This window comes from Dermacentor variabilis, chromosome 6, assembly GCF_050947875.1.
Source record: "Dermacentor variabilis isolate Ectoservices chromosome 6, ASM5094787v1, whole genome shotgun sequence".
NCBI lineage: Eukaryota > Metazoa > Arthropoda > Arachnida > Ixodida > Ixodidae > Dermacentor > Dermacentor variabilis.
The window spans coordinates 169,881,853-169,909,208 of record NC_134573.1 but is presented as its reverse complement, the minus strand read 5'-3'; the positions used below and the strand labels follow the sequence as shown (position 1 = coordinate 169,909,208).

General features: G+C 47.6%; 1 protein-coding gene across 2 annotated transcripts in view; it reads right to left on the bottom strand.

Moving 5' to 3' along the window:
* LOC142585729 (uncharacterized) overlaps nt 1–27,356 on the bottom strand; it is a 160,913-nt gene that overhangs the window by 87,804 nt on the left and 45,753 nt on the right. Inside the window, exons 2-3 of one of the 2 annotated variants that reach the window (XM_075696707.1) lie at nt 14,282–14,385; nt 11,853–12,278 (exon numbers count right to left, since the gene is read on the bottom strand). The exons of the other annotated variant lie outside the window; for it this stretch is intronic. Coding sequence (XP_075552822.1) covers nt 12,221–12,278; nt 14,282–14,385 — 162 coding nt within the window. The 3' untranslated portion in view covers nt 11,853–12,220. Of the gene's footprint in view, nt 1–11,852; nt 12,279–14,281; nt 14,386–27,356 lie in introns of those variants that run through there. 2 annotated transcript variants of the gene reach the window in all.

The window sequence follows — 27,356 nt, the reverse complement described above, 5'->3', positions numbered from 1 at the left end:
TGCGCACTCCTTAATGGTTCCCATGAGATAGTCGTTCATTGCTTCAACACTAAGGTCCTCTTCCTGAGTTAAAGCCGAATACCTGTTCTGTAGCTTGATCCGGAATTCCTCTAGTTTCCCTCTTACCGCTAATTCATTGATTGGCTTCTTGTGTACCAGTTTCTTCCGTTCCCTCCTCAAGTCTAGGCTAATTCGAGTTCTTACCATCCTATGGTCACTGCAGCGTACCTTGCCGAGTACGTCTACATCTTGTATGATGCCAGGGTTCGCGCAGAGTATGAAGTCGATTTCATTTCTAGTCTCACCATTCGGGCTCCTCCACGTCCACTTTCGACTAACCCGCTTGCGGAAAAAGGTGTTCATTATCCGCATATTATTCTGTTCTGCAAACTCTACTAATAATTCTCCTCTGCTATTCCTAGAGCCTATGCCATATTCCCCCACTGACTTGTCTCCAGCCTGCTTCTTCCCTACCCTGGCATTGAAGTCGCCCATCAGTATAGTGTATTTTGTTTTGACTTTACCCATCGCCGATTCCACGTCTTCATAAAAGCTTTCGACTTCCTGGTCATCATGACTGCATGTAGGGGCATAGACTTGTACCACCTTCAATTTGTACCTCTTATTAAGTTTCACAACAAGACCTGCCACCCTCTCGTTAATGCTATAGAATTCCTGTATGTTACCAGCTATTTCCTTATTAGTCAGGAATCCGACTCCTAGTTCTCGTCTCTCCGCTAAGCCCCGGTAACACAGTACATGCCCGCTTTTTAGCACTGTATATGCTTCTTTTGTCCTCCTAACCTCACTGAGCCCTATTATATCCCATTTACTACCCTCTAATTCCTCCAATAATACTGCTAGACTCGCCTCACTAGATAGCGTTCTAACGTTAAACGTTGCCAGGTTCAGATTCCAATGGCGGCCTGTCCGGAGCCAGGTATTCTTAGCACCCTCTGCAGCGTTACAGATCTGACCGCCGCCGTGGTCAGTTGCTTCGCGGCTGCTGGGGACTGAGGGCCGGGGTTTGATTGTTGTATTCATATAGGAGGTTGTGGCCAAGTACTGCACCAGGGTGGCCAATCCTGCTCTGGTGAGAGAGTGCGTTACCGGTTCTGGTCACCGGCATCAGGCCGCACTCCAGGCCTGTTTGTGCAATTTCTCAACACACGGTTTCTTTTTTCTTTTTTTTTTGTATTTCCCGGAGGAGAATTGCGCGGCACCGGGATTTGAATCACGGTCCCCTTGCACTGGAGACGGATACTCTACCGTCCCCGCAGGAGTTAAATTAAAATTTGAATTATGGTGTTTTGCGTGACAAAAACCACTTTCTGATTATGCACGCCGTAGTGGAGGACTCCGAAAATTTCGACCACCTGGGGTTCTTTAACGTGCACCTAATTCTAAGTACACGGGTGTTTTCGCATTTCGCCCCCATCGAAATGCGGCCGCCGTGGCCGGGGTCCGATCCCGCGACCTCGTGCTCAGCAGTCTAACACCATGACCACTGAGCAACCACGGCGGGTCCCGCAGGAGTTGTACGCCTCATTTAACCTACAGTGGTGCCCAATTTGATCAGTCAAGGTGGGCCAATCTGAGCTCTGTTATACCGCATGGATGGCACTCGGCTAGAGAACCTGGTATTTATGACCTGCACATGTGTGGCCACACATAATTGAGGATATAGAATTTTTTTTTTTTTTACGAGGGTTTCCGTACTGTGATAAAAGGAAGGAAAATACCTTTAAAAAAAAAAGCAACATAACATGTGATTTGAACTCGTGATCCTTCAATGTTGCCCGGAAAGGTAGCTCAGTCGGTTGGTTCGTCAAGCCAGCGGTTACTTTCAAGCGCTATAGCTCCTGCTCCGAGCCTCATACTTATGTGGAAAGGGGCTGGTGTAAGGCATAATTTCTTGGAAAAATGGCCGCCAGAGGAGCAGCGTGAACTCGAGCGGCTTTAGAGACTAGGAAAACTGCCTTAAGGCATTTAGAATTGAGGGGTAGTTTCGTTAACAAACTATAACACGGCAATCAGCACTTGAATATAATTATAACCCTAATAATAATTGTAAATATTCATCTCATCTATAGTATCTAAAGCGCGCGTTGTTTCTTGCCTCTGCGTGTAGTAGTTAAGAGAGCCAGTTTAAGGGCGGAGAAGAGGGAAGGAAAAGAAAGCAAACTTGCAGCGCCGTGGTTTTAAGGCGCAACCGTGGTAGAGAAACGGAAAGGCGATATAAGCATGCGTGGCCATGATACGCACACGACAAACTGCCTTACAATATTTAGACTTGAGGGGAAGCTTCGTTAACAAACTATAACACGGCAATGAGCACTCGAATACGACGAGAGAAATAATTGAGACGTGGAAAATTCCCTTGAAATAAATCTGGTTTGCGAGACAAATGCTTGTATGTATTGAATATCTTAAAAGATGAGGGGGGAAATATGCGCTCACCGAGAGGGCATCGTCCGCACGAGACCACCGCCAGGCTCCTTACGGGGATGTGGAGAGCTTCGCGGCCGGAACGAAGCCCCCCCTCTCCGCCGGCCAGGCGTGGAAAACGCGCTTTCCGATCGCTCAAGGTTGCGTAGGAATGGTATAGTTCTAGCGTCTAGGAAAAGTTTTAACAGGTGCGAGGACGGCACGCATAGCGTGGGAAGCTAGCCGCCGGAATAGCTATCTTCGAGAGCTATTCTATATTATATTATATTATACTTCGAGAGCTATGACTGATGCTTTTCTATATATATGTATTCATCTCATCTATGCGATCGCATGCGCGTGCTGTTTCTTTGTCTCTGCGTGTAGTAGTTAAGAGAGTCAGTTTAAGGGCGGAGAAGAGGGAAGGAAAGGAAAGCAAACTTGCAGCGCCGTGGTTTTAAAGCGCAACCGTGGTAGAGAAACGGAAAGGCGATATAAGCATGCGTGGCCATGATACGCACACGACAAACTGCCTTAAGGTATTTAGAATTGAGGGGTAGTTTCGTTAACAAACTAGCATTCAGTCGCCGCTGAAATGGCATAGGGATGAAGGTAAGAAGCAACGATGGCACAATTACAGCGGCGACTGGATGCGTCAGTGCGAGGTTGAAAGTATCATCGCTATGTCGTCGCTCTTACGCAACTGCTAGCAGAGTCACACGAAATAACTCCCGCGAGACCAACCCCGCGAGTACGACAATGGTTGTCGACGTGTTCATTGAGTGCTCAGTTCTTCGAGTAACATTGTCCTCGAACTTAACATATTCAGGCCACATTACTAAAGTATAACGTATACGTTAGCCCTGGCATCAGAATATCACTGAAGGTCCGATACTATATCAATACATCAAATTTGCTTAAACTCTACAAAACATTTATTCAAAGCCACATTGCTTACTGTATAACAACATGGGGGAATACTCACCGGACGCATTCAACACCGCTACAACATTTACAGAACCGAGCTATAAGAATCTTCACATTTAGCTCATTCCGTAGTAATGCTTCTGCGCTGCTTTATGAACCATTAACCTCGTAAAATATATTCATTTTGGCACCTTGTTCACAGCACTTAACGACCTTCTTCCTATACACATTTTCTGTAAATCATCTCTCATTAACACAAATCACACTAGATCCGCTACCCATAAGTGTTGCCACTATTTTACGTATATTTACGAGTTGCCTAATCACTGATATAATTCATACTTATTTTGCAGTCCTTTGTTACTATTTGTTGTTGCAACTACACGTACTTCCGGTGTTATTCAGCGCTCAAAATTTGCATTTCTTTCCTTGCTGCTTTTAAAATGCACTATATACTCCATTCTTTTACGTACAGGAGGTCCCCATACAGCTATACGCTCCGAGACCTCCCTCTGCATATTCCATTACGAATGCACACCCCCACTGACTGACCTGAATAAACTGAAACTTAAACATCAAAAATTCATTTTCTCCTACGTCGCCATGAGCATTCCGTCCAAGCCAGAGCTTTTGGATGCACGTTACCATTGTAAAATGGCCAAGTCACCCGCATTAGTGATTTGCCATTCTCTTAATGCTTTCACACGTGGGTGGCTCTAACGCATCAAACAGACAGAACCGAAGTGTTAAAAAAAATCTGAGGTATAGCTTAGCAATTTGCACTTTGTCCATCTCAATGTATTGGATGCCGCACGTCGGAAATTTCTACGCTGTTTTTCAACGTCCGTTCATGATTAATGCGTTGGCAGGCAACTTTAATTTAGGATGCTAATCAGGCTGTTGAAACTGACATCACAGGTTCTTCGTACCGGTGTTTTCCTCCCTATACCACGTAATCCGCAAGGTTGCAGTTGATTCGTAAACGACCATCTAGACACGTACAGACCCATTCGAAGTAGTTCCACTCGACTAATTATGCATTGTGTGTACTTATAATGACAGTTCCTGACAAAATGCCCGAAGAAGACTGGCAAGTGGTTATGATGATCCGGTCTCTGATGAATACTTTTTCGAATACTCTTGAATAACCTGCATACTCCGTCAGCGCGAAGTGCAGTGCAAGTGCTGGGATGCTCTCAATTGAGTGCTTGCAAGTCTTGAGTAAGCATCATGGCTCACCCGCAGCATTATGTCCGTACTGAAGTAAAAAAGGCCGCCGTTTACTTTGACGATATGTAGGCCACGTACTCGAACCTAGTGCTAACGACCACTGGCCCCTTGGCCTTCCTAAGTGACTTCAACGTGCATCACCAGCTACGGGGAAACACCAAGATTAGCTTCAGGCAGCAGAATGACGGCAGCCCAATGTGTCGGCGGGGCACTTGCTTCGACTCGACTGATTTCAAGGCGCTTTGCTGGGTACACACACTGTTCACTCTCTCACGCTCTCCCCTTTCTTGGCCCCCTTTTCCTTCTCGCAGTGAAGGTTAGAATAACCGGACGCTGTACTGGTTCAACTTTCTGCCATTCTTCTCTTCTCCTTGCTCTCTCTCTCTCTCTCTCTCTACATATACTGCAGCCCTAATTTAGAGCTCTAATTATCAAGTCAAAGTGCACGGCGAAGAGCAAATCGTCGCAGCAATTTAATAAATGTTGCAACACGAATAACGCAGTAACAGTACCGCCATTCCGAGGTGACCTGAGGGGCCCATTCAGCGCTAAGACGGGTCGCGGAGAGCGGGCCTTTCCGCAGCACTGTGACGAGCTACTGCTTACCACAGAGTTCCAGGAGCACCTTCGAATGCCGGCTGTTGCGTTTCGCCTGCGACACGTGGTTTTGCCGGCGCGACTGCGGCGGGGCGGCAGACATTTTGGCCCGATCGTCGTCGCCACAACACTCATCGCCAGGTGTTTCCAGGCGCGACTGCGGCGATGCGACCGCCTAGGGATCATCCTCGCATTCCAGTCATTGTGCCCGAAACAGGCGATGCCAAAGCAGGGATCTCATTCCAGTCATTGTGCCCGAAACAGGCGATGCCAAAGCAGGGATCTCGTTCCAGTCATTATGCCCGAAACAGGCGATGCCAAAGCAGGGACCATCCTCTCATTACAGTCATTGTGTCCGACCGGCAGCGCCACGACAGGGTGCTACGAGATCGTGCTCGACATGGTGCTACGGCATCGCTACGACAGTGTGCGTCACCATTAGCCCATTGTACATTCACGTGCTCGTCTTTTGAGGGGTTCCTTCTTGCCCTCAACTGCGAGAGTATAAAAACAGCTGCCCCCGGACGCCAAAAGGGGGGGCTCCGATTTCTTCTGTTGAGTGAAGTGCTCTCCCGTCTCTCTACTTCGGTCAACCTGACCGCCAACTCTTTGCGATGTTAAAATAAACAAGTTGTTTCGTTGTTACCAGTCGACTCATGCTTTGCCGGGACCTTCGGATGCTTCCAGTTGTACCCCAGGCCGCTAGGCCAACGCTACCCTTGGGGCTTGCGACCCAGGTACAACCACGGGCGTCAGCGCCGAGTTCCCAACAGATCGTACCAGCAGTCGGATCCCAAACACGGCACAGTCAAACTAACAGCAGAGGGCGGAGCGTACACGCACCGGGCCCGAAGCTTCTGGAATCCGTACCTCTCTCAGCTGCTGGCTTCACGCGCGGTTGCCCGCCACCGCTAGTGCGTGTGTCAAAAACAGGGCAGCGGTAGATGCGCAAAAAAAAAAAGAAAGAATTTCAGGGAAAGAAACGGCGTAGAGAAACTTTCATCCGATGCAGAGACAACCCGCCATTTCTGTAGGTTTGTGCTGCATGCGACGTGTCCACTTAATTGCGCGCACCCTTGTGAAAGGCCGAGCCACAGTATATGTAGGCAGTTGCAGCAGGATAAGAGGAGCCTAGGTGCACGATATTTCGTTACTAAAAACTGTATATGGAGCAAACAGACAATGAGGCCAGAAAAAGCAAGGGGGAAGTCAAGTGTGGTGTGTGTGTTTTCTTAATTGAAATGTGAAAATAATAAGGTAAGGGAAAGCCTTAGAGTTGTGACGGGTATTATGCATAATAGGCACAAACATCGCAGGAGATGGCGCATTGCATAGGTAAAGGCAACTGCACGAATCGTATTTATTTTTATAGGATTTAAGCAACCTCCTCCCGAAAGCTTCGTTTCACAAATATTCCACACATGTACGTTTGATCTGCATAATTTTCCCCTTCTATAAGCGTTACTGAAGATAAACCAAGCGGCACAGCCTGGAACCAGTGCGCTTAAAAATACAAGTTCCGAAATTCCGCTTCAGACTCCACGCATGTCTATCCTTAAAAAGAAAAAAAACATTAAATTATGGGGTTTTACATGGCAAAACCACTTTCTGATTATGAGGCACGCCGTAGTGGGGGACTCCGGAAATTTTGACCACCTGGGGTCCTTTAACGTGCACCTAAATCTAAGTACACGGGTGTTTTCGCATTTCACCCCCATCGAAATGCGGCCGCCGTGGCTGGGATTCGATCCCGCGACCTCGTGCTCAGCAGCCCAACACCATAGCCACTGAGCAACCACGGCGAGTGTATGTCTATCCTGCGCATCTTCTTCAGAACTATCGGGGGACTAATTGACGGGCGCTCCAGCAGGAAACGACAAAACGAAACTTCTCGACACATACCACCTAATGAAGAACAACGCGAAATGGCTAATCCTTGCTAAAGGTAGGTGCTGATTGGGATTAGTGGGGGACGAATTCACGAAGCTGCTCGTTCGCAAGTGTTTTTGTTTTTCGCCACTGCCCAGGCGCATTCAACTAATGCAGTAGAGCGAACAAGAAGATATTATATTGACACGTGTACTTGTCTTTATCGGGCGACACGTTTCGTCGCCTAACAAATGTAATCGCACAGCGCGGGACGCGCCTGCATGTATCGGAAGTTTCTGGAATGTTATCGATGCTTCTATCCGCTGTCTGCTATCGCCGAACCTTTTGTTATCTGACTTCATCGCGCGACACAAATGGTGTAGAACATTGTGGAAGACACGCGGGTCCCAGCGATTAGTCTGGAACACTCGACGACTGCTGTATAAAAGCCGACGCGCTTGACCCGCTGATGAGATTTTCGACGATCGCCGAGTGTATTCGCCGCTATCGTTCTTTGAGTGTAGCCTGCTTTTGAGGGCACAAGCTCGCCCAATAAAAAGCTAGTTTCTTTAATCAAAGTTTTGCTGCCTTCTTCACCGTCACTACCACGTGACATATTTTGAATTTGCGTCCTGTGAGCTAAACTTAGAATGCTAAGGCTTCGTTATGATAGACCACTAGCCTATAGGTCAATAGTCTCTTGAACACGCACTGTGAGAGAAAGTTTGATAATATGTGTGGAGGTTAGCCATGCAAAAATTATTGGCACACTACTACAGGTTTACTATACAGAGTCTTTCGGCGAGTACCTTCGAATTTTTTTAAGGTGGCCTGTGGCAGATAGAACAATTATAGTTAGTGAGGTGGTCTACTGGAATAGGCGGACATTCCTTGCACAAAAAATTGAAACGCAAGTCGCGTAACTGGCAAGAATTCACTAATTAAGTTCTTAATTAATTGCCGTACGGCCAATATTGCAATTTACAAATTATAGCTGTGGAGTTCGCAAGGCGGGTCCACTTGGAACTGATTCTCAGGATGACAAGCAGTTTCGAGATATTAATTCCCGAAGTTTGCGGAAAAATGCCCTGTCGTTTCACTTACTTTCGTATTTCAATGCATAAAACGACGTTTTGTTAAGAAACTAAGACGGGTCGCGGAGAGCGGGCCTTTGGAACGCCAATGCATTTCTCCACAATGTTCGGGAATTAATATCTTGAAACTTGCGTCATCCTGAGAATTCGTTCCAAGTGGATCTGCATAGCGAACTACACGGCTAGAATTTGTAAATTGCAATATGGGCTGTGAGGTCATTAGCTTAACACTTAATTAGTAAATGTCTGTTAATTAGTATATTATGCATTTAATATTTTTTAGCGCTAGTAATGTCCGCCTGTTGGAGTAGACCGGCTCACGAACTAGAATTGTGCTACCTGAAAAAAGCGAAATAACGCATACGCATGCATGCAGTCATGCAAAAAAATATCGGAAAGGGGCTGCAATGAATACCATGAAATGAACGAAGTCGAAAGTGAAGCTTGATGACACCGTCAATGAACAAAATTTTATTTATCTCGTTCTATTTTTGGCTGCGCTATATACAGAAAGCGATAACACTTCTGTGCATGGCGCGCTGCTGAGTATACACGAGGTCGCTGGATTGAATCCCAGCCGCGGCAGCCGCGTTTCGACGGGGGCAAAATGCAAGAACGCCCATGTACCCAGGTGGTCAAAATTAATCCATCGGTCGCTCTACTACGGCACGCCTCATAATCCGATTGTGGTTTTGATAGACTAATCCCCAGAGTATTACTTGTTTATTTGCATTTTCTCGCCCCCTCTTTTTTATATTTTAATCTCGTGAACGCCGTAGTGAACTTAGATGGGACACAAAAATTAAAAATAATACGTAGTCTATAACTAAAACCGCATCTTGCCTTAACTCTTTCCCTACCACGCCCATTGGGCATCGTTATCCCGTTATCGATGGTTTCAAACGCTGCTTTTGAGACCTACCGCGCCACTCCTGGACATACTGCGTCACCGGACGTGAAGGAGGAGACCTATACTTTTCTTTTCTAAGCAGTCGTTTTTTTTTTCCACCAGGCAGTGATTTTTGAATGCGCTTCGAAGTTTCGCGATCGTCAAAGTGGAAAGCAAAAATGGCCGCCTCCGGGAGCAGCGCGCGCGCTTCGAAAGATCGCAGCCCTCCGTGATGCGTCTGCGGCTGATTCGTCGATGGATGGAGCAGCGGCGAGTCTCAGGGTGCTGCCTCTCCGTAGGGCTTTGACTCTGAGAGCGACTACGACGCGAACCAGCCCGGAACATCGGTGGGAGCAGCCCGGCAGGCCCAACTATATAGTGCTCTTGCAGTTAAATTTTTGTAGCGCAATGCCTCTGCAATGAATTTTTTTTTATTTTTCCGGAAATAAGACATTAAACGGCAACACATTTTGTATATCGCATAATTTTTGTTACATTTTTTTTCTTAGTAGATACAAGCGCGTCTTTACAAACTTTGTTCAATTTAATCCCACAATGTTGATTCTGGCAATGTATGTCTTTTTGTGACATACATCTAGTTAATAAAAAATTTTATGCGTGAGAAGTGTATTCATTTTGCTTTTCGTTTATGTATTACATAAAATATGGAGTGCAGTAGTTCCTTCAGAAAAATTTTTCTGGCGTAACCAACAAAAAAACAAACAAACTATTTTCCCCACGGTAGGAAAAGAGTTAACTGACTGAAACTGATTAAATCACGTAAATCTAGGCTATATACATATTGAGGACGGCAGCGGCCCCGAAACTTCACGTTCTCAATAAAAAGCAAATAAACTGTCCCATCCTCAAATGTATGTAAGACACGTGCTTAGATACCGGCTATACCGTGCCCGTATTTAAGCGCGAACCTTGAATTTTTGTTTTGTATTCTTAGGAAGGGCCACGTAGGGGAGACATCAGATGTCAGATTGCTGTGTTTTCTTCTACCTCAGCGAAATCCCGTTTTAGTTGCACATTACCAATGCCCGCACATCGAATACCTAAAATCAGGGCGCCGGTACAAAAAAAATCTTTTACGAGAAGGGAGCACTGGTGAGCCCGGATGATTCCAGACAGATAACGAGGGAGTAACGCACCAAAGTAAACAGCGTTGCTGCCTTTCCGAGATGTCCTTGATAGCAGGAGTCCACCTTCGATTGAGCGCCTTCGCTTGCATATCGCCTGCAGTTAGTTCTGGAACCGTGCAGAGTTAGTGTAGTGAACCGTGTCGTGCATAAATATGAGCACTACGCGACCTTACACGTTGCATTGGATTAAAACAGAGACATCTGTAGGCACCCAATTAAGTAATATAGAATTCAAGCAACCATGCTTCACGAACGTCTCGCTTCGCATAAATTCCAGCAGACCTGTTAGATCCTCATGTACACATCGTGTGTCCTTTTGCATAAAATTTAAACTCAAACGTTGCTAAAAAGTTTCGCCTAACGTTTATTCCAACAAGATCATTGGCTATGCCATTTTTTTTTCTTTTGCGTTTTGCTTGTCTGCACAATCTGCAGACGCGATTGGTACTTCTGACCTGAAAGTAGCCGAACGAGTGTAGTATTCACGCAATTTGGCCTTGACAGTGACGGTGAGTGGAGAAATGTAAGTTTGGAGAAACGTGCACACTTTAACCAGCGTTGACTGGTCGGTAGATTACATAACCGGATTCGGGATTGTCCTTGAGAGTTAAGCTTGAAGTGCCACGCCGTTCAACGTCAAGCCAGGTGAGTAGAAAGTACAGTGTTTTTTTTTTCCTCTTTTTTTTATCGTTTGCCCTCGACGGCTGTCGTCGTCAGTCTGCGACCTTGGTTTGCTCTGCAACGTATTTGAGACGTTCCATGTCGCCCAATCAGGATTCGGCATAGCACGGAGGAATTATCGCGAGGTGTCGGATCGTCATCTCCTGCAAAACAATGGCTCGCACCAGCAACGCCGCTTAGTAGTCAAGAAGTTGGTTACGCATAAATGGCGAAAATAAAATATTTGACAGAAGCATGAGTTATGCGCGTCATAGGAAATGCCTAATCACGATGCTACGTTACCGTATACACACACTGGTACGGAAGAGGAGGAAAAAAGAATGTTCATCGCGAATAATAGAAAATGGGCACCGCCCTGCTATTCTCAAGCGTGGAAAGACACGGATATTAACGGCCACACATTCTCGTTTAGTTTCGCCTAGCGCCACCACAAATCTTTGACAGCGCGTTTAATAACCGACACTTGAAAAAATCGAGCATGAGAGTTCCTGCGTCGCGTCGCGCACTTCTGAGGAAAGCACAGCAAAGGCACTGATATGCGATCGTGTATGACGGCGGCTTCCGATCGACAATCATTGGCCCCAGGTCAGCAATTAAGACATCGAATGAAGGCACAGAAATCAATGAGAAAGGGTGAAAAACAAAAGGACAAGGAGTTCGCTCACCGCTTTTTGTGCAGCTACTGAGGTAACGAGACTGTCCGCGTTCGCGGAACGCACGAAGCTGATAGCTCATTGTCCGGCACTCAATACGTGCTTCACTGAGCAACGGGCTCACTACGGTCGTAACCGGGCTTCGAGAGGCGCTTACCAAAATCTGATGAAGCCACGAAATCTCGTTTCTTCTTTCCTCTCTTCTTTCTTTTTTCTCCTTGTAGGAGCAGTTAAAAGGGTACATCACCGCAAACAACGAAAAGCCGAAAGGCACCAACTTTGGCCCCGACGGAAGTGGTCACGTGCTGCGGTTTGCGACAGTCATAGGAGGGTTGGAGGCCGCGCAGCGGCGCTTCCTGCAAGGCGCTCCTATCACTGTCGCAAACCGCGGCACGTGACCACCCTGCAAGGCGATGCTGGAGGCATGACAAGTAGGAAGGAAAACGAGGCCAACGCACTCGCTCCGTGGAGCTTGTTCGCTTTTCGCGAGCCGCAAAGCAGTGAAGTAAGCCGGTATGGGTTTCAGGGGAGCAAGAGTGTTGAAGAGATCCATCGTACGGCCTTGTGCCACCTTTCTTCCTTTCCCCCCTTTCTCCCTTTCCTGCTCTCCCGGCGTAGACCATAACAGGCTGTGAGGTTCGGGTCGTCCACTTTCGGCCATTGACTTCAATTCCATGCTTGTCTGCATACGTCCATTCATTCGTTTCACTTGCGCTCTGCTGTTGAGCTGGAGGTCGCTGGTTCGAGTCCCAGACGCGGCGACCTGAAATGGAGGCGAAATGACAAAACGCTCGTGTACGTAGCTTTACATGCACGTCAAATAACCCCAGGTACGTCAAAATTAATGTGGAGCACCTCCCCTGCGGCGTACCTGACAACTCCGGTGTTGCTTTAAGACGTCGAACGCTGGGAATCAATCAATTCACCTCACTCGCGATAGCCAATTGCGCGTGGTGTCGGTACTGGTTCGCGAAGCCTCTTGTCTGAGGCCTCCTGTGTATCATACGTGTTCAATAAGGAGAAAGTAAGGAAGCAGAAGGGTGCGCCGAAACATCGGACGCAACAGCCGTCATTCGCCGATACACGCTACAGTAGGTGATGGCCCAACAACGCCTGCCGGCAAACGCAGGGGCTTCACAAGTGCGCCGACATAGTATGTCTGCACGCTGCTAGCGCAAGTTCTCCAACGGGCTTTTTGAAGCGCAGCCTAGCAGGAAAGATCGTGTACACACGTGATCAAAGGTTATGCTAACCGTAGGTTTCTGCGAAGAAAAGAAAATTATGCTCCGACGCACATTTTTGGAATCTACGTGAAGCGAAGCTTTCGTGAAACGGTTGATGAAATGCTGTAATTTTACCAACTTCGTTACAGCGTCTCTGACGTAAACGAAACTGGTACGCACGCATGCGCTCTCGTGCACCTGTGTCACGCAATGTGACAACTCTTGTGTTAACTTGTACGTATTTTTTCATTTATTTTTATGTATTTTAAATGTGGTGCCCGCTTCTCGGCCAATCTTCCGTTGTGGGTCATAGTATAAAAATTATTGTCATCATCAACACACCGCGGTCATCTCAAAAAGGTGGCTGGCGTCGGCACGATAGAAGCGCATGTGCGATTTTGGCCTAATGGTTAGGGAAGTCGGGATAAAAAAGCTTCGAAAGGTTTGCTTTCTTGAAGAAACTCTGCTCTTCATGACGTGTATGCATTGCAATGAGGACATTTAAGTATGATTAGCTTTATCACTGAGTAATTTCGCACGAAACAAGCCCAGTGTGCCTGGACACTTGCAAGGGTAGTAAAGATGGCAGTGCTCTCCTACGTGCGAGCTAATGGGCAAGGCAGCAGCAGCACCCAGCCCGCAACCACGGTGTATAGAGCATCTGGGATGTTTCGTAAAGAATGCTTGGCATTATAAACTAATTGAAGCGCGGTTTTAAACCCCGCCTGTTGGTGCATATTACGTGCCTCGATCCTTTACAACAGCGCGAAGAACGGGACTAGACTAGACAAACACGAGCTAGATGGACTAGATTGACTGTTCTCGTGTTTGTCTAGTCTAGTACCGTCCTTAACTTCAAGTTAACTCACGGGGTTTTACGTGCCAAAACTGCGATTTGATTATGAAGCACGCCGTAGTGGGGGACTCCGGATTAATTCTGACCACCTGGGGTTCTTCAACGTGCACCTAAATCCAAGTACGAGGGTATTTTTGCATTTCGCCCCCATCGAAATGCGGCCGCTGGGGCCGGGATTTGATCCCGGGACCTCGTGCTTAGCAGCGCAACACCAAAGACACTAAGCGGCGGGTATACTATCGTTCTTCGTGCAGCTCCTAAGAAGACTTGAAACTGAAGATTGCAGTTCATATTTGAAATGATAAACATTGCAGTGTATCTGTTATCATCTCGTTATCAGTCCGAGTAACCGAACCCCCATTCGCTTTCTTTTTCTGTTTCTTCTTTTTCTTGCAGGACCCCTTGTCTGTATACTTTTGATGGCAGGTGTACGCCAGAGATAAAGTCAGCAAGCTTATTAAAAACTTTCTATCACAAATTTCTTAAACAGCAGTTTTACGCCAAGAACCATTATAATTCTTTTCTTTTTTAACACTTATCGTGACGTCAGCGGGACGTCGACGCAGGCCTAAGATCGTACCCAGCAGCGACCTGAAATATAATGTTTTGCGCCTGTTTCTGAATAGGTACCTGCAGTGGAGATTCAGCGTGTACCCTTGTCTTTTTTTTTTTTTTTTTGCCTCTTACATTCGCTTTACTGGCCCACGGCTGCGCCTCCAGAACTTTTCCGTGTGTCCTCCCTTCACGACGCCACTTATGTATCTGCGCTCAGGATCTACTGTGTGCGTCCCCTGCATGCATAAAAAAGGAAAAAAATCAAACTCCGATCTTTCGTAAGATAAAGGCCTCTGTACTGCAGCCAGGTACGCTCTGGCAGTGGGGGTTTGCGATCGATAGATCCTTATCGGGACATCACCGTAGGTTGCCGCGGCCGCCTTGTCGCTTTCTGGTATATCTGCAAGTACATCCGCGTTCGCGCAGCGCACATTTCCGGAGATATGCGGCGCTTTTTTTTTTTCCACGCGAAGGTCAAGACAGTCCGCGGAAGAAATTCTTTGTTTTCACGATCGCCGCATACGTGGCGAGTACCAGCGGAGTCGTCATCGAGGCGGGAAGTGCGCATTGTGCGACAGGTGGCGCGGCGACGCACGTAGTAAATACGTTCATCTGAGTTCAACGTAACCTGCACAGAGAAAGTTAGTCACGTACTCCCAAGGCTGGGAAGGAATAATGAACTACAAAGGCCCGCAAGAGAACGAAATCAGCACGTAGTATTTTGGTTATATTTGCCTTACTTAGCACCAAATAAAATTGATTGATTGATTGATTGATTGATTGATTGATTGATTGATTGATTGATTGATTGATTGATTGATTGATTGATTGATTGATTGATTGATTGATTGATTGATGGGGCTTAACGTCACGAACTCAGAGGCTGTAGAGACGTCGTATTGAATGGCACTACAATAGTTTTTACCACATAGGGTTCTCTAGCGAGCAGCCAATGGTCAGAACACGAGCGTTCGTGCTATATATAAAACAATATGCTCTTAGACTAAAAGTCACAAGTTGTGATGGAAATACATTATTAGTTTCGCTCCATGAGGCTGGATGGATGGGTGGGTGCTACGAGCGTCCCCTTTGGTACTGGTCGGTGGGTTGCCCCACGAAGCCCTCGTTATATTATTGCCTAATGTCATACCTATGCTAAAAAGAAAAGAAAAGCAAAACAAAAAAAACGATAAATTCCCATAACCAAATTTTCTGACCCCCTATTGTGAACTTTGCTTTTGCACGCATGCGTTGTTTGTCGTTTCCCTACTACCAATCTTCCCATCGCCACTTACAAATCTCTACTGCGGACTTGTTTACTTTCCCCCTGCTCTCGCTGAACCAAGGGCTTCAAGGAGGCCAGAGGTGCCTAAATCGACCGCTGGGCAGATATCTTCACATTCTAATAAAGCATGCTCCATCGTTTCCCTAGCTTTACGGCAGCAAGCACATGCTTCTTCTTCCTTCTTCTATCTCGCTTCATAAGTGCGTGTTCTAAAGCTTCCTGATCTCGCTTCGAAAAGCAACAAGCTTCCCTTTGAGTTATCATAAATTGTTTCTTTCCTGATTTCATTTTTTCCTCCTAAGTAGTTACTCATGACAGGTTTCTTTTCTATTGCCGCCAGCCATGAGATTATCTCAGCCTCCATGGCTTTCCGCCTGACGTTATTTTTTGCCATGTTGCTCACCATACAGGTTGCATACTTGCTGGTAAGCTTCCTAGTTCTTTTCCTCCACTGTGAATAAGTGTTTTTCCTGTACAAATACCTGAAAACTCTCCCAGCCCATTTACTTCCTCCCATATTCCTCAGTTGTTCTTCATAGTTAATTTTACTGTGAGCTTCTCTCACTTCTAAGCTTGTCTAGCCCATATCACACGGCACAGCTTCATTTGTAGTCTTTCCGTTAGCGTCCAATGCAAGGTGTCCCGCTGACCTTTGGTTGCCATCGAGTACCGATTGTACCCCTAATTCCAAGCAAACAACCGCATTCCCTAATGTAAGTCCTGGAACCATTACACCTTTTCACATACCCCGGAGCACCTCATACCTATTGTATCACCACAGTGATCTGTGCTTCATTGTGGCTGCCATTTCCCTTCCCTTTCACTGTTATTGTTTTTTCCTGCGTTTCCATATATCTGTTGCCTTCGTTTATCCATATACCAAGGTATTTATATTCTCTTACACAAGATATTCCCTGGCCCTGAATTGACGCTGTCTGTTCAGTGTTTTTATTGAATACCACAATACCTGATTTTTTAATGCTAAATTTGAGACCGAAATTGTCGCCTACCTGTCCACAGATATTAACTAGACGTCGCGTATCAATTTGCTAGTTGGCTAGCAACACAATGTCGTCCGCATTAAATAAACGTGGAAGCTGCTACTCTACTATTGTACCCGACTGTTTGTGGGAGAGATTAAACCTGATATTGCTTTCCTCTAGCGCCATTTCCATCCTTACCATGTACTTCAATGTATAGAGATAGAAATTTATTTACAGAAAGGGCAGAGAGGTCGGCCTGCGCTATAACTTGCTCTGGCCTGCTGCTACACACTGGGGAAAAGGGACGGGGAGGGAAAGGCCTGAAGAATGATGATGATGATGATGGTATAAGGAAGAGATGCGTATACACGAATTCATAGAGTTGTAGCGTCTCTAAAGCCGTGCGTCCAGCCTAGGATAAAAGCTATAGCGGCACTTGTTATCAGGGCTGCGCTGTTTGCATTAGGCCAAGGACCTAAAAGAAACTCGTCTGATAGCGGCCTCTTATGGATCTTTGCAATGGAAGAGACCAGCTGCTGTCGTTCTTGCGCGTACGCGGGACACACGCGAAATATATGATCAAATGTTTCTGGCACCTCACAGTATTCACAGTTTGGGCTAGTATTACTGCCACCTATAATATGTCTGTAACGGTTGGTGAATGCGTCACCAAGGCGAATCCGGGGCACCGTGCTCGTTTGGCTTCTTTTGAGCTTGTGAGGCATACGAAATTTCATTTCTTGGCCCCATTTGTGTACTCGCTTGTGTCGTCGATCTGGCTGGGTCAAGTGTTCTAACGTACGGTTGCGTATTACGCGACAAAGTAGGGCGTTTGTGTCGGTTCGCGAGAACGGAACGCGTACTTCAGAAGCATTATCTAAAGCAGTTTTCGCTTCAGCCTCTGCCTGTTCGTTGCCTATCACGCCACAGTGTGAAGGTATCCACTGAAAGGTGACATTGTGGCCATTTCTAGTTGCGTGGTCGAGATTGTCTGTAATTTCTATAGCCATGGAATAATACGGGCCTAGTCTGAGGACACAGTCAATCGTTTGAAGAGCTGGCTTGCAATCGCAGAATATCGTCGATGCGTGAGGAGGCACTTCGGAGAGAAATCGAAGTGCCTCCCGGACAGCAACAAGTTCTGCGGCAGTTGGTGTTGATCCATGGTCTAGTTTAAACCTCCGAGCGATGATCATATGTGGATTGACGAAGGCTGCAGTGGAGACACATGGTGTGACAGAGCCATCGGTATACACATGTACAGTATCTCCGTACTCTGCAGAAATGTGCAGCAGTATAAGTTGCTTGAGGCCAGTAGATGCAACGGATGACTCTTTAGTAAATAAAGGGATCTGCAATGTGACGAAAGGTTTAGGCAGAACTCACGGGAGTATTCTCGGAATACGGGCGGGAGAAAATGTTGACGGCAGAACGCTGATGACGCGATATAGTCCTTGAAAAGCTGGAACCTGGGTGGGTGGCAAGGAGCGATGACAGAGGATGGCGCCTGTGTCAGGTAAACACGTGAAGGTACATTCGAAGAGGCTCGCAGAGAAAGTATACGCCACTAGGACAAGCACGAGCTTCCGCTGTTGTTCCATTGATTGACGTGCATCGTGGGAGGCCCAAAAATGTGCGCAATGCTTGAGCTTGAATGCTCTCCAGCGCACGCACACAGCTAAGTCCCATGCTTGAGAGCGCCGGCATGCTGTACCGTAAGTACCCTACGAATAGTGCTTGGTACAGTTGGAGTAGCGGCGACTCCGAGAGGCCCCATCTTGTTCCTTCAACGACACGAAAGAGGTGAACAAAACTCTTCAGCTTTGAATTCCGTCCGGCGACGTGTCTTGACCGAGATAATCCCCGGACTATGACTAAGCCCAGCAATGTGTGGTGTGTAACCGCAGGTATCGCTAGTCCGTTAACGATTATCGGATATCTGGTCATTCGTTTTCGCGTGAATGTAATCACGGAACATTTTTCTGTTGAGAGCTGGAGGCCTTGACGGCGCAGATACTTAGCTGTGATTATCACTGCACGTTGAAGCCTAGCACGCATTTGGAGATGGGTGGCTCCAGATGCCCATATGCATATGTCGTCCGCTTATGTGCTAATCTTCACCGTGTCAGGAAGTTCAGATACAAGGCCAATCAATGCAACATTGAAAAGAGTTGGACTGAGAACTCTCCCTTGTGGAACACCTCGATGGATATTATACTGTCCAGTGTCGCCATCACTTGTCGACATATACACTGTGCGGCCACTGAGGTAGCTAACAATTCATGCATATAGCCGGCCACCGACGTCTAAATCTTCCAGTGCATCAAGGATTGCACAATGGAGTACATTGTCGGATGCACCCTTAATGTCCAGAAAAACAGCTCCAACTAACCCCACCAACGTATAAGCTGTCACCAAAGTATAGCACCCTCATCGGAATTCGGCTGCCATGGTCGAGAATTGAACCACAGACCTCGTGCATCCAGCGGACGAGCGTTACATCCATTAAGTCACCGCGGCAGGTATACATATTATGAATAAATACTACACAGCGTATGCATAGACAAGTGTTGGGTAAAAGCAGGTGCTTGGACAGCATGAATAAGGCAACATTGACGAACGCTGCGAGTCTAGCAGCCAATTGTTGAAGTTTTGAGAACTTCTGCCGCCCTAAAAACGGCTCAAATACACGAGAAAATGCCCCGACATCCGCGAGCGATAAGAATATGGACATCCGAGGGGTTCCATAATCCGTTAGTAACAACCATAGGAGGCAAACAGATAGAAAAGCCAGATTTATAAAGCACAAGGGGAAACTTCATTGTTATGTTTAACAGAAATCTAGAAACAGTAAGGAACAGAGAAATGAAAGTGGATGAAAAGACAACTTGCCGCAGGTAGGAGTCCAACTCGATCGCATGACGCGTGGAGGGCGTTACCAATTAACCTATACTGAGGCGGCCTTTCCTCCCGCACACTTTATAAGGCATTTGTGCATGTGTTTCACATTTCGCCCCTTGGGAGTAAGGTCCCTCTATAATTTTCAAGGTAGCGACATCTGCTGCGCGCGCCACCTAGGAAGTTCCTGTAGCAGACGGCGCCCACGCTAAACTGCAGCGCCGCGGCATTCGTGAGGTGAAAAAATATCTGCACGCGCGCGGAAATAAAACCTACTGGTGCCTGACTGTGGTGAAAAACGAAAGAAGGCCCCGAACTGCTAAATCTAGTCCTTTAATTTCATATGAGCGCTCAAAGAAAAACGCTCAAGACAGCGGAATGAGGGCTTGATCGCCTCGATTGCGCATGTTTAAATTTCGTTCGTTTGCGCTTAATCACCGCGCGAGCCTTCGTGATTCCTTGCACTTAATCCCGTTTGCTCTGTTAATTATTTTGCTTGTAAGTGTGCTGCGTGCACATAGCGGTTACTTTGAACGAAGAATTCGTGTAAAAAAGAAGGCTGACAGTCGCTTGGACCGAAAAATTTTCGACATAACGTCGCTGAAACGTGCGACCCTCACGGTAGCTAAACATCTTGTGTATGTGTGTATGTGCGGAAACGAGTGCCCCAACAGTCTTCTTGACGCTGAGTGTGTCTGTCGTGTAGCGATTACACGACGTCTGTTGTGTCTTGCGGTTCAATGCTACGAGGCAGTGCAACTGTCGTGACATTCTGAAGCGGTGTTACCGTGTCAGCGAGTCTCCTCGAGCGTGGTCGGGCTGCCAGAGCGATCTAATCTCGCGGCACACCAACATCGAGCGTACTGTGTGCGCGTGTGTGAATGCGGTTGACTGTTCTCGTGAACCGTGCGACGTCACCACGTAAACTTGAATCATGACGCGCATTGTTGTGTTTATGCCTTTTCGCCTTCGTGCACGTGCCGCTAAAGCCCCGTAAGAATTACAGGGCCCTTATAGGAAATGCACGCGGATTGGCCTAGCTATTACTGCACTGTGTTTTGCTGGCAATCCGTGTGTCGGTTCTGGCGTTTTTCTTATGTTAATTTGCAGTTGTGTGTTTTTCATCAGTAAAATGGCTTCGCCGATTATTGAAACATCTTCGAGTGTAAGGGAAACTTGGAAGGAACGAGCTCGCAGCTGTATGTAATGTACTTTGATATATTGTATTGCACTTTATTATTTGATGGCCGATAGCAGTGGCTATGCAGAATTTGTTTTCAAAAGCAGAGTAATGCAGGCACTTAGGAATATATTTATTCACATATGCAATGCACCAAATACGATTAGGATATGCAGAGTTGGATTACTTTTTGGACATATTGTGAAGCGCAGTTAATAACGCGGGCACAAACACAACAAAGTATAAAAGCAGAATTCGCTGCTGAAATTTGCTGAAATTGCGCACGTAACGCAATGCGGATATTTGCCAGCGAGTTAATGCGCTTCTGCCACACTATTTACTTGCATGCTAGGTCATGCTGCACTTGCTAAGTCAACGGGCTCATAATGCACTAAAATCAATAATCTCCACAAACTCGGACGTCAACATTCATGCGCGCGAATGAAATACTATTGCAGCTCTGCACACACACGTGTATCGTTTCTCTCGCACCTTCGTATCGCTCAACGTTACTTTCCTAGCATAGTCGTGCAGTTACCGACGGTTCAGTCTTTCCGTCCAATTCTATGCGACCACATTTATCTTCTGGTTAGGTTTTGTTTGCCGCGCGGGATGCAAAATAACTTCTTACCGTCCTCCGTCTGATCCCGGCACCCACCCGCACAGCAACAAGGCATTTCGGTCCTTCGCATCCTAGGTCATACTGAGCTGTTCGGCGGGCTCATAACGAATTAAATAAATATTCACCACAAACTTCGGCCATCAACATTGATGCACGCGAGTGAAATACTATCACAGCTCGACACACGCACGTGTACACTTTCTATCGCACCTTCGTATCGCTCTACGTTACTTGCCTCGCATAGTCGTGCAATTAGCGACGGTTCAAAGTCCTTCCGTTAAATTCTGTGCAATCATACTTTTCTTCTGGTTACGTTCTGGTTGCCGCACGGGATGCAAAATAACTTCTTGCCATCCTTAATCCGCTTTCGGCACCCAACCACACAGCAACAAGGCATTTCGGCCCTCCCGGAACGAAATTATCGCAGCACTGTGCATAGCACAACAGGCGAAACACGCGCACTTCGCGGGTGGAGCAAAGGGGTGGAGCAAGGTCACATGTCACCGTTCAGCCTATCACTGGCGTCGTCGGCTGGATCAAAGCTTGTCGATACTTTGAAATTATTGAGGGATTTTACTCGGATGTGTTAGCCAGCGCCCCTGACGGATACGGCGGCTGACGTGGAACGCCCTCTCGTCAAGTGCGACGCCATTGCGCGCGCTCGTCACGCTTTTGGAGAATTAGTTTTTGGCCGCGCTATTTTCGGTGAATCGGCGACTTCACGCGCATTGAGGATATTCGTTGGACTGTTCCGAAAGCTCACGCCAGTTCGTCTCGGACGACAGCTAGCTTGCGTGTAAAATGTAGGCTCGTGTTCGCTTTGTACCTGCAACAACGTTGATGGTGACGTCGTGTGCCATTTTTCTGCGCCCACAGCGGACGTGGCTACACCGTTGAGTGAGCGAAAGTTGGGTTAGACATTTTCGTCGTGTCCTTTAGTGAAACGCGGTAGCGTGCGCGTCACATTGTTACTTTGTTGCAGTTCTTGTAGGTGTGCGACAAGTAAAAATGCGAGGTAACTAAGTAGATATATGCTGTTCTGCTGCTGAGCACTTGGTCACGGGTTCGATGCCCGGCCGCGGCGTCCGCATTCTAATGAGGGCGGAACGCACAAACACTCGAACACTTGTATTTAAATGTGGGTACATGCTAAAAAATACGCTAGCTAAAATTAATCCGGAACCCCCTCCCTACGGCATCTGCCATAGCCTCAGTGTTGCTTTGGGACGCCGAACCGCATGACTCACTCACTCACTCACTCACTCACTCACTCACTCACTGGCGTCCATGTTTTACTGCTGATTGTGCACTGTCATGCAGCGTTTCTATGTTTCATTGTTCCCCCACGGATGTTTCTTTGATGTCTATTCGTAAAGCATCGCTGAAAGCGCGCGTGTGTGCGTGCGCTCCTGTTGGTACTCAGGAAACACGTTTATGCATGATGTCAAACGACTTTCGTTGCAGACTAGATAAAACAGCTGAGGCTTGCCACCGGCGATCATATTATGGGCTAGCTGCAATAATGACGTCAGGATAGTTCATTTTTTTCTTTTAAAATAAATTTGATACTGGGGTATTACGTGCCAAAACCACGATCTGATTATGAGGCACGCCGATGTGGGGGTACTCCGGATTTACTTTGACCACCTGGAAGTTCTTTAAGCTGCACCTAAATCTAAGTACACGAGCGTAGTTCGCACTTCGCCCCCATCAGAACGCAGCCGCCAGGCCGGTGATCGAATCCACGAGCTTAGCATCGCAACGTCATAGGCCCTGATCTACCGCGTCTCATAGTTTCCGTTTCTATCTCTCTCCCTTTTCTTTTCGCGATATTCACAAGCAGCCTGTCCATGCACGGTCTTGCACTTGTGCCACTCGAATGCGCAAACAAGGCGTGGTTCCAGGGAACGCTACACACGGCATTTCTTCTTTCTATCTTTATATTTTTAGCACACCCCAAAAATTGTGCACTCCGGCATTTGCCCAGTGAAAGGCGCAATTAGCCCGGTAGTCGTAAGCACGATATAAAGACCACGTTTATTACCTGTCCTCGGTCACTAAAACGCTGCCCAATTTGCACACCAAGTTTGTTTTTGCTCGCTTAATTGACGCACAGTTTCTTCGCGTCGACTCTCTGAAACTAGCTCGCGCCTGGGCGATTAAGCGCGCCCGCGAAAAGAATTCGGTAGCAAAAAAAAAAAAAAAAAGAAGACATAGATCTAGAATTTCGGTCCCTCACTTTACGTCATACGTGACCCTCCGCGCAGTTCGCAGCGCGTGTGTGACGCAACAGAAAAGGGAGAAACTTTTCTGCGCGCTGTTAAACGAGCCTCGCTAACGAAAATATCAAGAGGCAGCGCCGGCTTTGTTGTACGCATACGGCAGACCGCTGTTCGGCCGCGGAATAATGAAAGCTGGCGCACTGCCAAGGCGGCAGGCAACAATAAACACGGCTCCTTGTTTCCTCGCAGCCCTTTGTCGCTTGATCGTACCGCAGCCGGAGACAAGGACGAGGCCGTCGAAGCTGAGCTTTGCGTGTTTGTAAGCATGGCATCCAAAGAGAGAGAGAGAGAGAGAGAGATATAGGACTTTTTTTTTTCTTTATTCTTGTCTACCTCCCCGCCCCTGTTCCTCACTGGCGGGAACGTATTGCTTGACTTCGGCAACCCCAGGGTCAGAGAAACCACCGCAGGAACAACTCTTCCTCGCTGCCCGCGGTCGCATTTTTTTCGTTTTTGCGGAATGATAATGCGTGCGGCCACTCAACTTTGCTGCCTGCCCTCCGCAGTGTCATTAGCCGCTACTTCAAGAAGCCACGTGCTCTGTGATGACGTCAGAAAGAAAGAGGCGCAAACCAGAGTGCACGACGCGATCACGTCATTGGGACCTCTCGACCAATGCGGAGCGACAGACGCGGTGATACAGGAGGCGTGCTCCGTGATTGTTACCACTCGCGCAAACTCCGCGCCCAAATTTCAGCCTGCGTATCTCTTGTCGTTCACTCGGCGTTCCTGGCTGATTGATACCCCGAGGCGTCGTTTCCGTCCAAGGGAACGCGAAAAGAAAGTGTCGGAAGCCGGTTTCAGGGACTCCTGCGCAGAGTTGCTTTCTCCGCTTCTTCGGCGTATAAGTAATGCTGACGTTTAATGACCGGTCGTTCGCTTAAGCTGGCGTCGCCTCGGGCTCACCTCGACTGCGAGCGTGTATATTTCTTTTCTTTTCTTTTCTTTCCTTTTTTTTTTTTTTTGCTGCGTGGCGCAAACGGCGGGATTGAGGATGCGACGGAATGCTAGGGAAGCTTCACACGGTGGCTATTTTTGGAACTTTCAGAGGCTTAAGTTGACAAGCGCGGACCACTGCGATCGCGGCGATTGGCTGACCTTATATATCGTGTCATGAACGCACGTGTCGACTCGGCTGGTCAAAAACCTACAGATCCCAATCGAAGCACCTAGCCTGTTAGTTATGCCCTAAATGCGCTGCGGTTTAGACTCGAATTTACCAATCGTTAAAAGAACATCGAGGTAACTCCGGCACGTGTGTACAATTGATACTACCGATATGACGCCGCAAATGAGCGACGTTCCACACAGATGAAGAGAGATTCGTTTCAGGTCAACAGGGCGAAAGATGCTGACCTCACAAAATGGGCACCGGCTTCACGTATATTGAGCGAATTAGAGCGGTGATAAAAAAAATAGAGAGAGAGAGAAGGAGGGGGTTGGCAAACTCGTGTGACGTGTCCTTGAGCGCGAAATTATGGACATACAAACATACATTCACATGAATAAACAAACACAAGATCAGTCTGACCATATGTTAAAAAAATGCGCACCTAGAGTGAGAGAGAGAGAGGAAAGACGGGGAGGTTAACCACAGGCAAGTTTCAGGTTTGCTAGCCTGCACTGGGGTGGGGGGTATAGAGAATGTAAAGACGGTAAAGAGCGAGAGGAGAAAAAGAAGGAACGAATAAAAAAGAAAAGAAGAAAAGGGAAACAGGTAACAGAAATGGCGTTCCAGTCACAGTCGTCGACACAGGACGTCCGATCTCAAGAAGCGCAGTAGCGTTTGCACGGCCTTCTGAACCGATGTCAAGTCGCGTCGATGTTTCAGAATTCTTTCTTCCGAGCGAGGCTGGTCGTCTAGCTGGTTCAGCACGACGGAAAGCGATTGTCTCTGCACACTGCACTGCGTGCACTGGCAAGAACATGACAAATCGTTTCCGCGTCGCCGCAATCGCCACATGTTGCGGTGTCGGCCATCCCTATGCGGAACGCGTAAGCATTGGTAAACGCGACGCCCAGCACAAGAGGGTCGGGTCTCTTCGGGGAAGTGTTGGTGGAATTCGGAGGCTTAAGGTTGAATCCAGGGTGTATAAACGGGCGTGCATAAAAGGTGGTTAATTCCACTCTGATGTAGTGCACTGGCGCGCAATTAGGCGGAGCATCCTTGCAGCATCTGTCCTATATAGACAGCGGTATCGATAGGCGGTTGCCTATTCCATGAGGTGAACGAGCAGCTTGATCGGCACCTTCATTGCCGGTGATATCACAGTGATTTGGTAGCCACTGAAAAATTATTTCATGTCTCTTCTCAGTCAGGCGGTGTATGGCTTCTGTGATTTCTGATAGCAACTGTTCACGCGGACCGCGCCGTAAGGCTGACAACAAACGCTGCAGTGCCGTCTTCGAGTCGCAGAAAATCGACCACTCGTGTGGTCGTTTGTCATCGATGAAGTGTAGTGCGACTCGAAGAGCTGCGAGTCATGCTGCCGTTGACGTTGTCAAGCGAGATGTTTTCAACTTGATAGAGGTGGCTTTTTGCTGCAATGACGACGGCTGTGGTAGAGCTCTCATTTAAAAGGAGTAAGGTGAGCTGTTTAAGAGCCGGCGATGACATATCTGCTTTCTTCCGGACGCCAGCTATTGTCACGTTGATCTTTGGTTGAATGAGGTGTCAAAGAGGAGTCAAAGGTCTTGCGGCAGGTGTGGAGCACGATGGCATAGCCTCACGATGTGCGGATACCATTCCGAAGAACGAGGCACGCGGTCTCTTCGCAGGTAGAGTGGCTGCTAGGTGGTGGCAAGGAGTGCGGTCAAGGTGCCTTACGAGCACTCTTAGTGCTTCAATTGTGATGTGGCTCTTGATGAGGTGGCCTCTGGCGACTGCAATAGTTTCCGCCGTTTGACGCACTTGGAGGAAGACCTAGATAAATCCTGAGCGCCTCAGCCTGAACGCTTTGAATAGTACGTAGGCTTGCTTTACTTGCATTAGTCAGTACTGGCAAGCTGTACGGCAAAAAGTCGAGAAAAAGCACCCTATATAGTTACAGCATAGCGTTTGTGGACATTCCCCAGGTCTTTCCAGCGAAGAACTTCAGAAGCTGACAGATGCCTCTCAACTGCTTCATGTACAACACATGGAGGCTCCCTGAGATATCTCTGTCAATTATGACAGCCAAGAATTTGTAAGACCGTACAAACGGCATCATCTGCCCATTGGTTAATACGCTGTAGTGCGTCGTGGGCTTACGCGTAAATGCCACAAGTGCACACTTATCAGATGAACTCTCCAGAGGTGTAGTCTGTAGAGGTGTAGTCTGAGTTGGCAGCTTTTTGGAGCCTTGCGCGCAGCTGTAAGCGCGTCACTCCGGACACCCAAACGCATATATCGTCCGCGTACACTGAGAATTTAACTGTGTTTGGAAGGTGATCAAGGAGGCCAATCAGCGTGCAGCTTAAACAACGTAGGACCCAGCACGCCGCCGACGCCCCAGGACGTGTAGTGCATAGGAGTGTGATCAAGGGTGAATACACGCGTGAGCATAATCACACACCAGCACCTCTAGTATACGTCACGAGTTGACGTAATCGCGACGCGTGCACGTGACGTAATCTATATTCTTGAGGACACTTAGTGCCTGTCTGGAACGGTGTACGGTGCTTGGCGGATGGAGCTGCTGGTTGTGCGCCCTGACAGGTGTCGGGCCAGATCGAGCCGTTAGAACAAGGAAATGCACACTCGATGCGGCAAAGTGTGTACACGCGTGCGATGACACACGTGCGTTCGGTCAAGACGTACGGATAACCCTTCGCAGTTGACAATGGCGATTCGCGCAAGACATCCCGTTTTGCATTCAAGTCAGTGCTTAAGCTACGAGTAAATTAACCCGAAGAAACACTTGTCGACAAGACAAGGAACGACAAGGAATAAGCGGGCAGGGCGACGTCTCGGGAGGA